The sequence below is a fragment of the Marmota marmota genome, unplaced genomic scaffold (assembly GCF_001458135.2).
Source record: "Marmota marmota marmota unplaced genomic scaffold, marMar, whole genome shotgun sequence".
NCBI classification, from domain to species: Eukaryota; Metazoa; Chordata; class Mammalia; order Rodentia; family Sciuridae; genus Marmota; species Marmota marmota.
The window spans coordinates 21,612,054-21,625,714 of record NW_026000068.1 but is presented as its reverse complement, the minus strand read 5'-3'; the positions used below and the strand labels follow the sequence as shown (position 1 = coordinate 21,625,714).

At 30.3% G+C, this 13,661-nt stretch overlaps 1 protein-coding gene across 1 annotated transcript in view; it reads left to right on the top strand.

The window, feature by feature from the left end:
* Window positions 1–13,661, top strand: part of Lrriq3 (leucine rich repeats and IQ motif containing 3) — a 177,490-nt gene that overhangs the window by 159,500 nt on the left and 4,329 nt on the right. The window contains exon 7 of the mRNA XM_015490411.2: window positions 8,700–9,423. Within this exon, the coding sequence (XP_015345897.1) occupies window positions 8,700–9,423 (724 nt within the window). The remainder of the gene's footprint in view (window positions 1–8,699; window positions 9,424–13,661) is intronic.

The following is a 13,661-nucleotide window of genomic DNA, read 5'->3' as shown; positions in this document are numbered from 1 at the left end:
TAGGTGGTGCTGAGGATCAAATCAAACTTCTCAAATGTTCTAAGCATGTCTTTACCACTGAACTACAACCCCGTAAAATAAGTTCTAAAGGCAAATGCCACAGATTTGAAGGGAAGTACATCAGTAATTTGTCAAGAATTTGGATGGGTGCAGGCAGGGTGAAAAGGTGTCTTGTAAGAAAGGGATTGGGTAATTATATATTAAAACATCATATTGTATAAAATATACACATTAAAATAAATAAAATTGTAATTTTGAGTATAAGTATTCACATTTAATAAATAGTTGAAACTTTAAATTAAATACCAAAAAAAATACAAAACATTGTTCTGATTGTAGAGGATAAAAACATATAAGACATATTTTTTATCTTTCCAAACCTGAAATTTACTCAGGGAGTTAAGATGAGCACCCACAATATAAACAGAGTTCTCTACAAACACTGAGTGTTTTTTTTTTCCTTCCTACTATGATATAGTGTCTTCAAACTTACTCATTCATGGCACATATTAATAATATTATTTTCAGAATATCCAGAATGGAAATTTGAGGAAGTTTTTAATTAGTGTATATGTATGTTTTTATATAGATAGATATCTATAGATAGGTATAAACACACTAATATTCTAACTATATTATTCACTTATAGTAATAAAAATAGAACATAAATTTTAGATAAAATAGAAAATATGAATTTATATAAAACTTCTAAATAAAGTACAATTATTTTATTGACAAGCTTGAACTTGGTTTCCATGAATGTAAAGGTTTTATATCAGGTATAGTAATGTAAAATATCTCCATACAACCTTCAACATTTCTCTTTAAAAGGTGGAGTCCAATTCTTCTTTCTGAGTATGAGATAGACATACTGACTTACATATAACAGAAAATGATAAAAGAAATGATTTGTAATTCATAAGACTAGGTCATAAAAAGCATTGATTGTGTCCTGCTCCGGGCTTGTCTTGGAGGAAGTGAGCTGCCATCTTATGAGGACACTCAAGAAATCCTTTTGAAAGGGTCATGTGGCAGGGAACTGAAGCCACCTATCAACAGCCAATAAGAAACTTAAAGTTTCTGTAAATAGTCATGTGACTAAACCGTCTTGGAATGGGATCCTTCAGCTCTAGTCTTGCCTTCGGATGACTGTGACTGTGACTGACATCTTGATTGCAAAATCATAGAAAACTCTAAGACACAACTACCCAGATAAGCTACTCCTGAATTCTGGCCAAAAAATGAACTGTTAAATAATAATTTTTTACTATTTAAAGCCTTTTTGGTTTAGAGTAATTTATTAATTAGCAATAAAAATATCTGGTGCTTCAGGTTTGAATGTTAATTTTATAAAATCTTCATTGTCTACAATAATAAATTACATACAAAATAACTTCTCTCTCTTCTGAACTTCTAAGCGATTTTTTGATCATTTAGAAATTTTTAACAGTTGATAATCTTTTTCTATAAGTGTAATATTGATTTTGTATATGTGTGAAAATATGAAGGGACTTCATATCTAATTGAATATTTATATCATTCTATATTTCAAAAGAATGATAAAATGCAAATGTATCAAAAGCAGTTATCCCACAGCTATTTACAATAAAAAATTTTATCAAACAAAAATGGATATAAATATTACACACACACACACACACACACATATATATATATCATATATATACATACATATATATAGTGAATTTTGGAGTACCCACCCAAGATTAGCTATATTTTGGAAAGTATGCCATGCTTTTGAAACACCTTCTTTATGAGTCTCTTGCCTATAGTAGGCAACACCCACTGTAACTTACTGCTTAACTACATTTTCAAGTGATAGAGTCCCCATCCTCTTCTGTTATCTTGAATGAAAGACAGTGTACTGGATTCCACTTGAGGTTCAAAGGTAAAGCTTATAGCAAATAGGATCTTAGAAGCTACAGCAATCCTATTTCTTTCTTTTTATTTCAAAGATAATTTAAAAAATATTTATTTATTTATTAGTTTTCAGTGGATACAACATCTTTATTTTATTTTTATGTGGTGCTGAGGATCGAACCCAGCACTGTGCATGCCAGGTGAGCGCGCTACTGCTTGAGCCACATCCCCAGCCCAGCAATCCTATTTCTTACCAAGGTGTTCAAAGTCTTTGGGCATTCTTCTTTCATAGAATACTAGTGTGCCATGGTACACAAGTCTCAAAACTGCTTAGAAGGTTAGAAGAGAGTGAAGTTCTTTTGTATCTGTGCTCAAACTGCCATAAGAAAACAACACAGACTGGGTGGTTTAAGCAACAGAAATTTATTTTGTCCCAGTTCTGGAGTCTGGAAGTCTGAGATAAGGATATCAGCATGGTCAGTTTCCCTTGAGTGTTATCTGTTTTATAGAATATCACCATCTATTTACACAGAAACAGAAAATGAATTATATTTTTTCTTCTTATAAGAACACTAATTCTACTGAACCAATGGCATACCCTAAGGTTATATCACTTAACCTTAATTACTTTTTAGCCACTCTGGAGGTTGGAACTTTTAATTCATTCAATTAGCTATAACATAATACTATAAATTAATACTATATATAAACAACAGGTATTTATTTCTTATAGTACTATAAGCTCAAGATTAAGGAACCACAGATTTGGTAATTGCAGTGAATCCACTTTTATAGTCTGTACCTTCTGGGTTAGGGTCACACAGTGATAGGGGCAAGGAATCTCTCTCGGGCCTCTTTTATAAGAGCATTATTCTCATTTATAAGACCTCCATTTTCATGACATAGTCATCTCTCAAAAGCCCCATCTCCTAATACCATCAGCTTGGAGGTTAAGATGTGAATATATGAATTTGAGAGGGGTACATAGATATTCAGTTTCTAATATCTTAAGTGACAGAAAGATGTTTGTGAAAAGAGAAAATATTAATTTAGGATTATCGAAACAAAAAAGTATAACTAATAGTATGGTCAAATGGAGTAGGATATGAATCGTAACTTTTCCTTCTATTCCCTGTTAGAATTTGGAAATTTGATTTCTATAAGAATTTAAAGCTGCAAGTACTACTGTAGCATCATCCCTCCAATTTCAGTGTTTTTCATTTTTATTATTATTTAATTTTAAATTTCCTTGTGTTTTCTTCTTTCTTTAAATTTCCTTGTGTAACTCATGGATTACTTAGAATCTTTGTTTAATATCCAAATATTTGAAATTTTCTTAGCTATCTTAGATTTCTGATGAAATTCTTTAACTCTTTAAAATCCATTCTGATAATCTTTGCTTTTTTAATTAAGAGTATTTAGGCTACTAACATTTAGTTATTGATTAATTATATTGATTATTGTAGCATAGGTATATCATTTTATTGTTTTCTTCTTTGTTAAATGCCTTGTGTTTCCTTTATTTTTCTATGTTTTAAAGCTCATTCAAATATTTTTTTTAAAAATGCACCTTGATTTATCTGTTGGATTTTTAACTGAAGCTCTTTGCATCATATATTTTGTTTCTCTAGGATATACAATATAAATCCTTCACTTTCTTCAACCTACTTACTGTTAGTTTTATATATTTCATATAAAATATGGAAATCGGATAACATGTAGGCCAATTAGCCACCTACACTTACCTTTCTTTATAATGTAATTTCATTAATATTATATTTTTGGATTATATTTTGGACACCATAAATATTATGTTGTGATACTTTGAATTCTGTTATAAGAGTGTAGATATTTTGTTTTAGCAGACCACTAACATGTACTTGTTCTTGTGCATTCTTCACTATCCTCAAATATTTGCTTGGATTTTGTTTAATTTTTTTATCATGTTAGCCAAATATTAGTATTTTATCCCAGTGTGACAGCTGTTTGACTTAGGTAAACCTATTTTTTTTTCTAAAAATGGTCAATAATATCTAATTTTACAAGTTACTAGTATTTAAATAAATGGTAATATTAATGTGAAGAATTTATCTCAGTGCTTACCAAGTGGTAAGGGCTAAGTAATTGACAACATTTATATTTTTTAAGATAAATAATTTTATTTTAGATGGTGATGCAAATGAGACTTTTTTAATAAATGTGAAAAGCCTGAGTCAAGGATAAGAAGTAAAAGTATCTAATTACAATTCAGAACTAGTGACTATTACATTTGAATTTGTCTAGCTGCCTTTAGAAAAAAAAGTTAATTAAGTTCATATTTATTGAGAGGCTACCATGTACCCAATGTTATTCTAAGTACTTGACATGCAATGGTGAGCAAGCATACACAATCTCAACTTTCATAAAGACTTTGAGAACCAACCTTAAATTGAAAAAAAAATGCTCTTATTAAGTAACTACCAAGTCTTGGACATTCTATTAGGATCTTTAACTTAAAATAATACAAATAACATGATGTTACTCTTCTATTTTTATTCTATTTATTCATCTGTGTTCCTGTAGCTAAGGTGACTATATGATTTGTCTTCCAAACTTAGCCCCTTCTAAGACTGATAGCAGTTGCTATTAATAAAGTCACCAGTGTCATAGGTATAAGTTAAGACTTCCCATGGCAAAATGAAGTGTGTACATACATCAATTTCCTTTGCAAATAGTAATTTATTTAGAAACTTACACATTAAGGCAATGATTCTACATATTTTTTTCTTTTTCATATTTTATTTATCTAGCACATTACATTGACTATTGATTTACCCCAAATTTTCATCTTTTGCTAACAGAGTCCACTGTCCTAATCCACTGACTTCATTATCTTATCACATTGGCCTGTCTGTAGTAAGAATTTTCTGGACAAGAATCCTTCTAGACTTAATGATTTCTCTTAGTAATTTGTCATCTATTGATCCCACTCTGATTAATGGATAAATCATTATTTGTCCTTGTTATATTCAGAGGTAAACCTAATCTCTCTCCTCTTCTGTATGATATCTCTGTACACAGCCCTACCAATAACAGGGATATGCAGTAGGTTTTTTGTTTGTTTGTTGTTGTTAGATTGATTCCACAAAATTCATGCTGAAGACAGTCCAGGATAAGATATAGTTTGGAGGATAAGGAATTTTATGAGAATAAGCTGAATCAGTAGAATTCTTGCTAAAACTAGACTGAACAGACCTAGCTGAGACCCCAGGATGAGGAATTAGTCAGGAAAACTCAGAGGGGCCTGATTCAGATTTAGTAAAATTATCTTTGTCAACATTCTCTGGAATATTTTTGTCCCAAATCATTTATTTTGACTGAAATGAAATAGTCTTTCTTCTATGCCTCCAAGGTTTCTATGTTTGTATTTTTAAAAATTTCCACAATACTTTGAAGTTACGAGCTTTTTCTCCTTCATTAGACTGTAATATTCCAGACAAACAGTACCATTTTCATTTTTTGAAGACCTTGAGTGAAATTAGATAAAATTTTTTAAGCTATATCAAATTTTCACTTTTAAAACTTTAGTCAAAGGAATTGACTTTTTTTTTTTGGTTATTTATAGCCCTGAAACTCAGTAATTTTGCCTGGTAATTACCCCCAGAACTAATTCATGTCTTGGGCATAGAATAATAAATGTGATCATAAGTAGTTGGAAGTTTATATTTGCTCATTAAACCAATGCAAAAGCATATGAACTTTATAGACAATAGCAAGGAGTTTGAATTTTATCATAAGAGCATTTAAGGACAATTAATTAATTAATTAACTTAATTAATTTAATTAATTAATTAATTAAAGAGATCATTTTATCAGAGAACACACAGACATGTTTGTTAGTTTGGTATAGTAAGAAGAAAGTATTTCCATTGGTGGGTTCACATTTAACAAGAAAGAATAAACAATATTATCAAGTCTTGGAACAAAATATGGTTAACAAGAATGCTCTTCTGTATATTTTGTTCTTCATTTTCTATTGGAGGTTGAGGAGTATGACAAAAGTGCTTTTCATTATTTTCTCTATTTATTACTAAATTCTGTGACTCTTTTAACACCATGTTATTGATGGAATTAAGAGATAAAATAAGCCCTTTATTTTCCATACAAAATATAAAGGTAAAGATAATAACAATTAACCCATATATCTTTTTCTTTGTCAGAAACTATTCTAATACTTAGGTAGCATACTTTGTTGACATTTTATATTTTATTAACTCATTTAACTCTATAAGAACCCTTTAATCAGGTATTATAATATCTGTCTTACAGTGAGGAAACAGACACAAAGAATAAAATAACTTTCCTAGACCACACAGTGGTAAAAGTAGGATTTGAACTCAGTTTAAATTGGCTCCAAATTCAAAGCTTTTAACCATTTTGAGTGATATTACTCTTGAGCAACAGATTTACTCTTCTATTTGTTTAATTGTCTATCCAACAAATATACTTATCAGGCATATACTGTTTAATTAACTGATTGTCCCATAAAACAAATCCTGTGCAAAGTAGTAGGTTGGAGGCCTACATTTATAGGATCAAAGAGGATTCCTACTCTTAAGGAGTTTTATATCTAGCTTAGTATTATAGCTAAGGACTGCTACATAGAGCTTTAATATAAGTGGAATTTGATAAAGTATATAAGGAAGTAATTGATATGAAAGTTCTAAAAAAATCTATTTTTATTTCAATAATATAAAAGATAATGTACAAAGGCCTTAAGAGTGAATAGAATTTGAGCATATAATAGGGAAAACAATGTAAGGGACAACATGTAAAATAACACATGTAAAGACCCAAACATTGGAAGATGTGGTGTGTGTATAAGGAAAATTTTTTAAAAAGGGAATAACTGAGTTTTTTTTCCTATATACATGACCCAGTCTAAAACATGACATTATGTTATGTCTTATGGATAGGAACCATGAACGTTTTGTTTTCCTTTGTGTAGATATAAGTCATGATATAACTTCTCATTTTAGGAAGATGCATATTAGAGCAATTAGTGATTTTTTAAAACAGAGATTTTGGAATGTAGAGAAAAAAATAGAATTTCAAAACTGATAGTGGGATTATATTCAAACAACTAATGAGAGACTGGCTTTTGTCCTTTGTTTTCCAGTGTCTTGCTTCAGATCCAAATTTTTAATATCTATTTTTGGACACTTTGCTTTTTGTATTCTGGTAAACTGCCACTTTTACTTTCTAGACTTTATTTCCTACTTTGCTATAGACTGCTTATTTTTCTAATGCAGATTCTCCTTTGGCCTTTATAAAAACTTTGGATATTCACTTCCTTCCTACTACTTGTCTATACCACAGATCCTTCCCTTCTTCATGGCCATCTTCACTTCCATCTTCACCATTTGACATAGAATGATATTATGTGAATCTTCCATTAGAGAATAAAAAATCCTTATAGAATAGGCAGGTATGTAATTTCAATAGGTAGAGAAAATTAGTCAAATGTGAATCGTTTAAGCTTGACTTCTATGCTTCTTTTTGCCATTAGATCCTAAATTCATCAACGCTTGTCAAAAAATAGATATGTGAGCAACAATGTGATTGAAGTTGTATTAGTTAAATTGGTATAGTAACAAATAGACCCAGACATATATCTTATTTTAAGCATAATTATTAATTATTTCAGTTTCCATAACAGTCCAAATTAGCTAATCTTCTTTTGGAATTATTTTTTCAATACATGATTTAGGACCAATGTTTCTTCAGTATTGTGGTTCCACCATCTCTCATGTCTGCAGTGGTCAGAAGTAAAAAAGAAAAGAAAGGAGACTTATTTATTTCTTAAAGGACTTGGATAAGAAATGATGCATCACACTTCTGTTCACATTCCACTGGAAGAGACTTAGCTCATAGTCACACAAAATAGCAAAGCAAGATGAGAAATTTAGTTTCTTTGTCTATACAAAGAGGGAAAAAACCAGTTTAAATGGTAGCTATTGGTTTTCCCCAGAGTTAAGAAAAATAAAGTAAAACTAATTACAGTGTGTATCATTGGAAAATATGAGACGATAGTAGTTTGTTAAATGCAATTAAGTTTAACTTTAAACTGCTTCCATACCTTGATCCCTTATATTAAAACAACAACAACAACAACAAAAAAAACCCTGCAAGTTAACTTGATATGTGAAAAAACTAAAAGCCTAACTTTGGAGAATATTTTTGTAACAAATAGCTAAATCACAGAAAATCATAGCAACTGAACTTCAGTTAATCATAGGCAACCAACTCATCAGACTATTTCCAAATAAGGCAAAGCATTGAGCTATAAGCCATCAAATTGTTTCTGTGTATGTCACTTCCACATTGTGTCTATAATAATCCTTGCTCATGTTTTGGAATGGTGCTGTCAGAACCTCCACTCTTCTAGACCCTGCCCAATTCATAAACTGTTTTTGCTCATTTAAATTCTGTTTAATTTGTCTAAGGTTTTTCTTTCGGCAAACTAACTGAAAAATACTATTTATAAGTGCTAAGGATAAGATAAGATGCTGTTGCTGAGTCAGTCCAAGTTAAATAATTGTGAGAAATAACAATGAAAACAGGAATCAGATTCAATTTATTTCTGTGTTAAAATGTTTTAATAGTGATTTTTCTCTCCAAAAATCACAAAATTGGAAAGCAATTTGGGGAAAATGCTTCTTAGTGAAGTAAATAGTATGTTCTCATCAACTTTATTAATATACCCTTCAAAACAATTTGAACAGAAAGTAAGTTTAACTTTTGTTGTAATATATATGTTTGTCTGTTATATGATGTAGGTCAGAAGGAGTCTGGAGATGAAAATGAAGATGAAGTACTGGATACCAATTTTAGGATATCAGCATCCAAACTACCTTTATATACTTCAGGTTTATTGAAATATGATGCAATATTAAAACAGAAAAAACAAGATTATTTTCCTGAACATGCCCATCTATTTCCTACCACCCATCCAAAACCAATAATTAAAAAAGGCACACTACCTGAGACAAATTTAAGACAGTTTTTTACAAAACAGAGAGCCGGTATAAAACTCCAAACCCTTAAAGATATTGACAAATATTATGCTGAACAAAAGAAGCAGGATCTCCATCAAGAAAAAATAACAGCTGTATCCAGGGCACAAGTTGACAAAAAAAGAGTTGGCTTAACTATTCATGAAAGCATAAATAAGAAAAAAATTGCTATAAAAAAACTAATTGAAAAAGATCATAACACTATTCAGAAAAGTTTACAGCAACTTTGGCAAGACAAATTAAAATACCTTATGAAAGTTAAAGAGAGAAGAACTCTGTTTCTAGAAGGAAAAAACCAAAAGGCTGAAGAACATTTAATAGTTCAAACCCTAAATAATGAGCGTACTATTCTGACCAAAGGAATGATTAAAATTGACAGACTGAAGAGGAATGATGCTATCCTAAGACAAAAATGGCTGAGTGTTCAGAAAAAAATAGAAGAAGAAAAATACCAAAAGAATTTACTCAACCAAATGAAGGAACATAGGTGGGTACGGTTTAATATGACAGAAGCTTTGAAGTCAATTACATATAAATATTACATACTAAATGCTGAATTCTGATTAGTAGTATTTTGTTTATAGCATTCTCCTTTGGAAAATGGAAACAAAAAGACAATTATGCATTCCTATATTATCATAGAATAGATAATACAACAACTGTTTTTCCCTATCTCAACCTCAGACAACAAAATCTGATTAATTAATATGTGTAATAAACAGCATTTAACTAGTGCTAAAAACCAGTCTTACAACTTAGTCTCCCTGTCAACATGTAACATGTTTTTTTAATTATTTTTATTCTGAAAGAAGTCTCAACTAGATCTTTTCATTCCCAAATCTCATAATCGCCCTAATAATTCACATTATTCTTCTAATTGAGATTGCCATTCCCATTCTCCATCTTTTCTTCAACTTGTGTATTTTTGCTAGCCTTCAAAACTTACTTAATTTATAATTGTCATAGATAGTATTTTCATCAGCCTCTTGACCAGTGCTAGAAACTAGTCTTATAAATCAGTCTACCTCACTGCCGACATATAATGAGTGTGTGTGTGTGTGTGTGTGTGTGTGTGTGTGTGTTGATTCCAGGGATTGAACTCTACCACTGAGTCACATCCCCAGTCCTATTTTGTATTTTATTTAGAGACAGGGTCTCACAGAGTTGCTTAACACCTTTCCCTTGTTGAGACTGGCTTTGAACTCTTGATCCTCCTCCCTCAGCCTCTAATGTATTTTAAAAATAAAGTTCTGATTATGTCTATTTAAGTTTGTGGCTTTCAATTGCCCAAATAATGAAATTTAATCTTTTTAGCATTTAAAAAATATGCTCTGTTTAAATCTAGTCATATCACACTAAATTTTCTCCTAGAGTGTCTACCCTCTATTCTTAATTACATTTTTTTCTCTAGACAAACTCATTCTCCATTCCCTACACAACTTTGCACTTTCTTATTCAAATGATTTTTCTCACACTATTTCCTTTTCTCTCAAATATGACCCTACTGGGGAACTATAAGCCCACAGTGTTACTATATGTTATTATGCAAAAAAAAGTCTCTTTGTTATTGTGAAAATCAGAATGCTTTTGGTGTTTCAAATTACTGGTGAGGTGATTTCTGTACAGGGATGAAAACTATACTCTGTCCTCTAAGGAAATATCACAAGTAGTTGATGCTTAGCTGTATGTGGCTGTGTTTCACCCTTTTATTTTCCATCATATAGTACGTGAGCTGCACAACCAATGGCAAACCTCATTCTTTTATTTTCTACCATATAGCAGCCAACTAAAATGGTATTTTAACTTCTCTTCAATTACTTTTCCAGTCTAAATTGGTCTTTTAATATTTTGGTGATTCCATAACACTTTATTTAAATGTCAATTCTAGCAATTGTGATAGGCAAGTCTTTATCATAGTGAACTGGGGAAATCCTTTGTAAAATAATTTGGCCCATCTTTCCATTTCTGTGTGTGGTACAGTGCTTAGTTAAAAAATTTATTCAATAAATACTTATTGAATAAGTATCAAATAGGTATGAATCCCAATTATCAGTGATTGTATATTACTTCATTTAAGTCAAATAATTGCCTCTGAGAACTCTGAGTGTTTTTTATATATTTTTACTCAATACTTAAGCCATTGAGATGAGAAATAATGCATACATTTTCCAAATGTTTATATAATAAAGATATGTAATCAGAATTGTTACCAGTGCTGGAAATCAAACCCAGGGCCTCTGGCATACTTTATCACTGAGCTAAATCCAAGCCTAAATTTTTAAATAAATTATAAAAATATAATTTACCAAGCTGTGAAAATAGCTTTGCTATCAATTAGAATAGGTATCCATCTTAGCACAAGTGCTTATTTCATGGCAATAAATTTATATACTCTTATTTTCTTTCCCTCAGTGATCCCCCATTGTATTTCTATCAATAGGTTCTTATCTTCAGTTCAAATTACTCAAGTAGTGATTCAAGTTTAGCTCTCAGAGATTCCTATCACAGACAGTGTGGGGACTGGCAAGTCATTTCGCCCAAAAAACTGAAACTCTAGATAGTTGGTAGGCAAAAAAGACAACAAGACTACTACATTTAAATAATAATACAAGTAATAATACAAGTACTACTAAGAGACAGAATGAAAATTTCTGGTAAATAATAAGTAGGTGGCAGTAATATTGAAAACTGGAGGAGAGAATATTTTATACCTTACCTATCAGAGTATTCAGGACTCACACTTGTATAACAGAACAGGTTACCTAGAGAAAAACACAATAACCTTATTAAAACAAAAGTTACATGGCATGGAAACTTCTATAAATGAAGAATCAGAGGCCCAGCAAAACGGTATTTTTATGCCTAGGATTGATGAAGAGTGCACAGTTGTACAGAGGTGTGGTTGGACAAAAAGGGGATATGACCTAAATAATAATGAACTGAAGGGAACTCGGCGAGACCTGTGTATTCAGATTATTCTTGTCCTCTTGCTGTAATGTTCCATCCCTCCAGGTATAGGAGAGGACATCTGAAGATGTCCTAAATACTTTTTGCACAACCAGAGATATGAAAAAATATGCTGTATATGTGTAATATAAATTGTAATACATTATGCTCTCATATATAATAAACTAGAGTAAAAAATATTTTTTTTTTTAAAAAAGAACATTAGATTCTTTAAAGGAAAGGGGGCAAGAGAACTTCACAGAGAGCTTTCTGCTTCTACGATTTTTTCAATTTCCTTCAGCTTAATACTCAGAATGCTAAGCTGCCATATTTTGGGTATCATTTCCCACATCCCATCAAAACCTCAAAATTAAGTTTTAACTAAACTTCACAGTGTTAGTTCACTTCAATTTTCCTCTGCTCTGCCATACAAAGAGGAATTAAAATATTCTTAATTCTCTAAGAGTTCAGTGACAAACATAAGCAAATATTTGAATTCTTACAAAAAGCAGAGGAAATTATGATTATCTATTAGAATTTGGAAAAATCAGAGGAAAAGGGGAGACCATTATTAGCAGAAAAGTTCAGAATAGATAAAAGCAGAAGAGACAACTGAGGTGCAGAATACATTTTAAATATGCATTTTACCACAAAACCTTCTTTTCAAGAAATAGATTGGAAGGTGATCCCAGAAGAGATTTTTGACAAATCTGTTTCAAACAAATAAAAAAAAGGTAAATTGTTTTGCCATAAAGACTTTTTTATTTTTATTTAAATTTTTGAGTTGTAGAAGCTCTGAGAATTAATATTGATTCAAAATATTTTAATCTATGTATAGCAAATTTAAATTTTAGTAGTTGTCAAAGGATATATTTAAGAGAATAAAAACACGACTCATACATATATAAAATTAGCACATGCAAAAATTTATTTAACAGAATAATGAAGAAGAAACAGTAAAAAGTTACAACCAGTTAAAATGAAAATGCAAGAAGTGTGCATATATATATTCACATGTGTGTATGTGTAAATAAGAATGCTGATATATATATATATATCAGCATTCTTATTTACACATACACACATGTGAATATATATATGCACANATATATATATATATATATATATATATATATATATATATATATATATATATATATATTCATTCCCACTGGGAAATATTCATGCCACACAAAATTTATTTATATTTGTATAAACAAGAAACATTTGCCTTACTAATTATAACTTGTAGAGTTGTATTTTATGTTTTTATCTCTCCAAATTTAAAATCTTTTATCTTAATGTATGGTGTGTGTGTGTGTGTGTGTGTGTGTGTGTAATTTTTGAAAATAATTTATAATTTGTATTAAAAATGTATCTTGGAAAATACAATGAAATCTAGTTTGCTATATCAAAATATGTCTAGTGCAAATTAACATTGGATAAATTTAATAAGCTTAATTTTTAATCACAGTAAATTGCATATCTAATCATACTTAATTCAAAAAAGATGCAGAATCAAATGAGCTTTGTAATGAATCTTAACTGAATTATCTTCTAAGTCTGAAAAGATATCCTTGAAAGTGTTGTTTATGTCAGTAGTATTCTCCCTCCCAACACTCACCAAATTTTGAGTTTTACTGTTTTTCTTAAAAAACAAAAATTGAGTATTAATAAACAGAAAGGAACTGTGACACAAAAAAAATAAAAAATAAAATTTGTCTAGAGATATCAGAAGTTTTCCAATCCTGATACAGTTTTTTGCTGTTGATTCTTCAT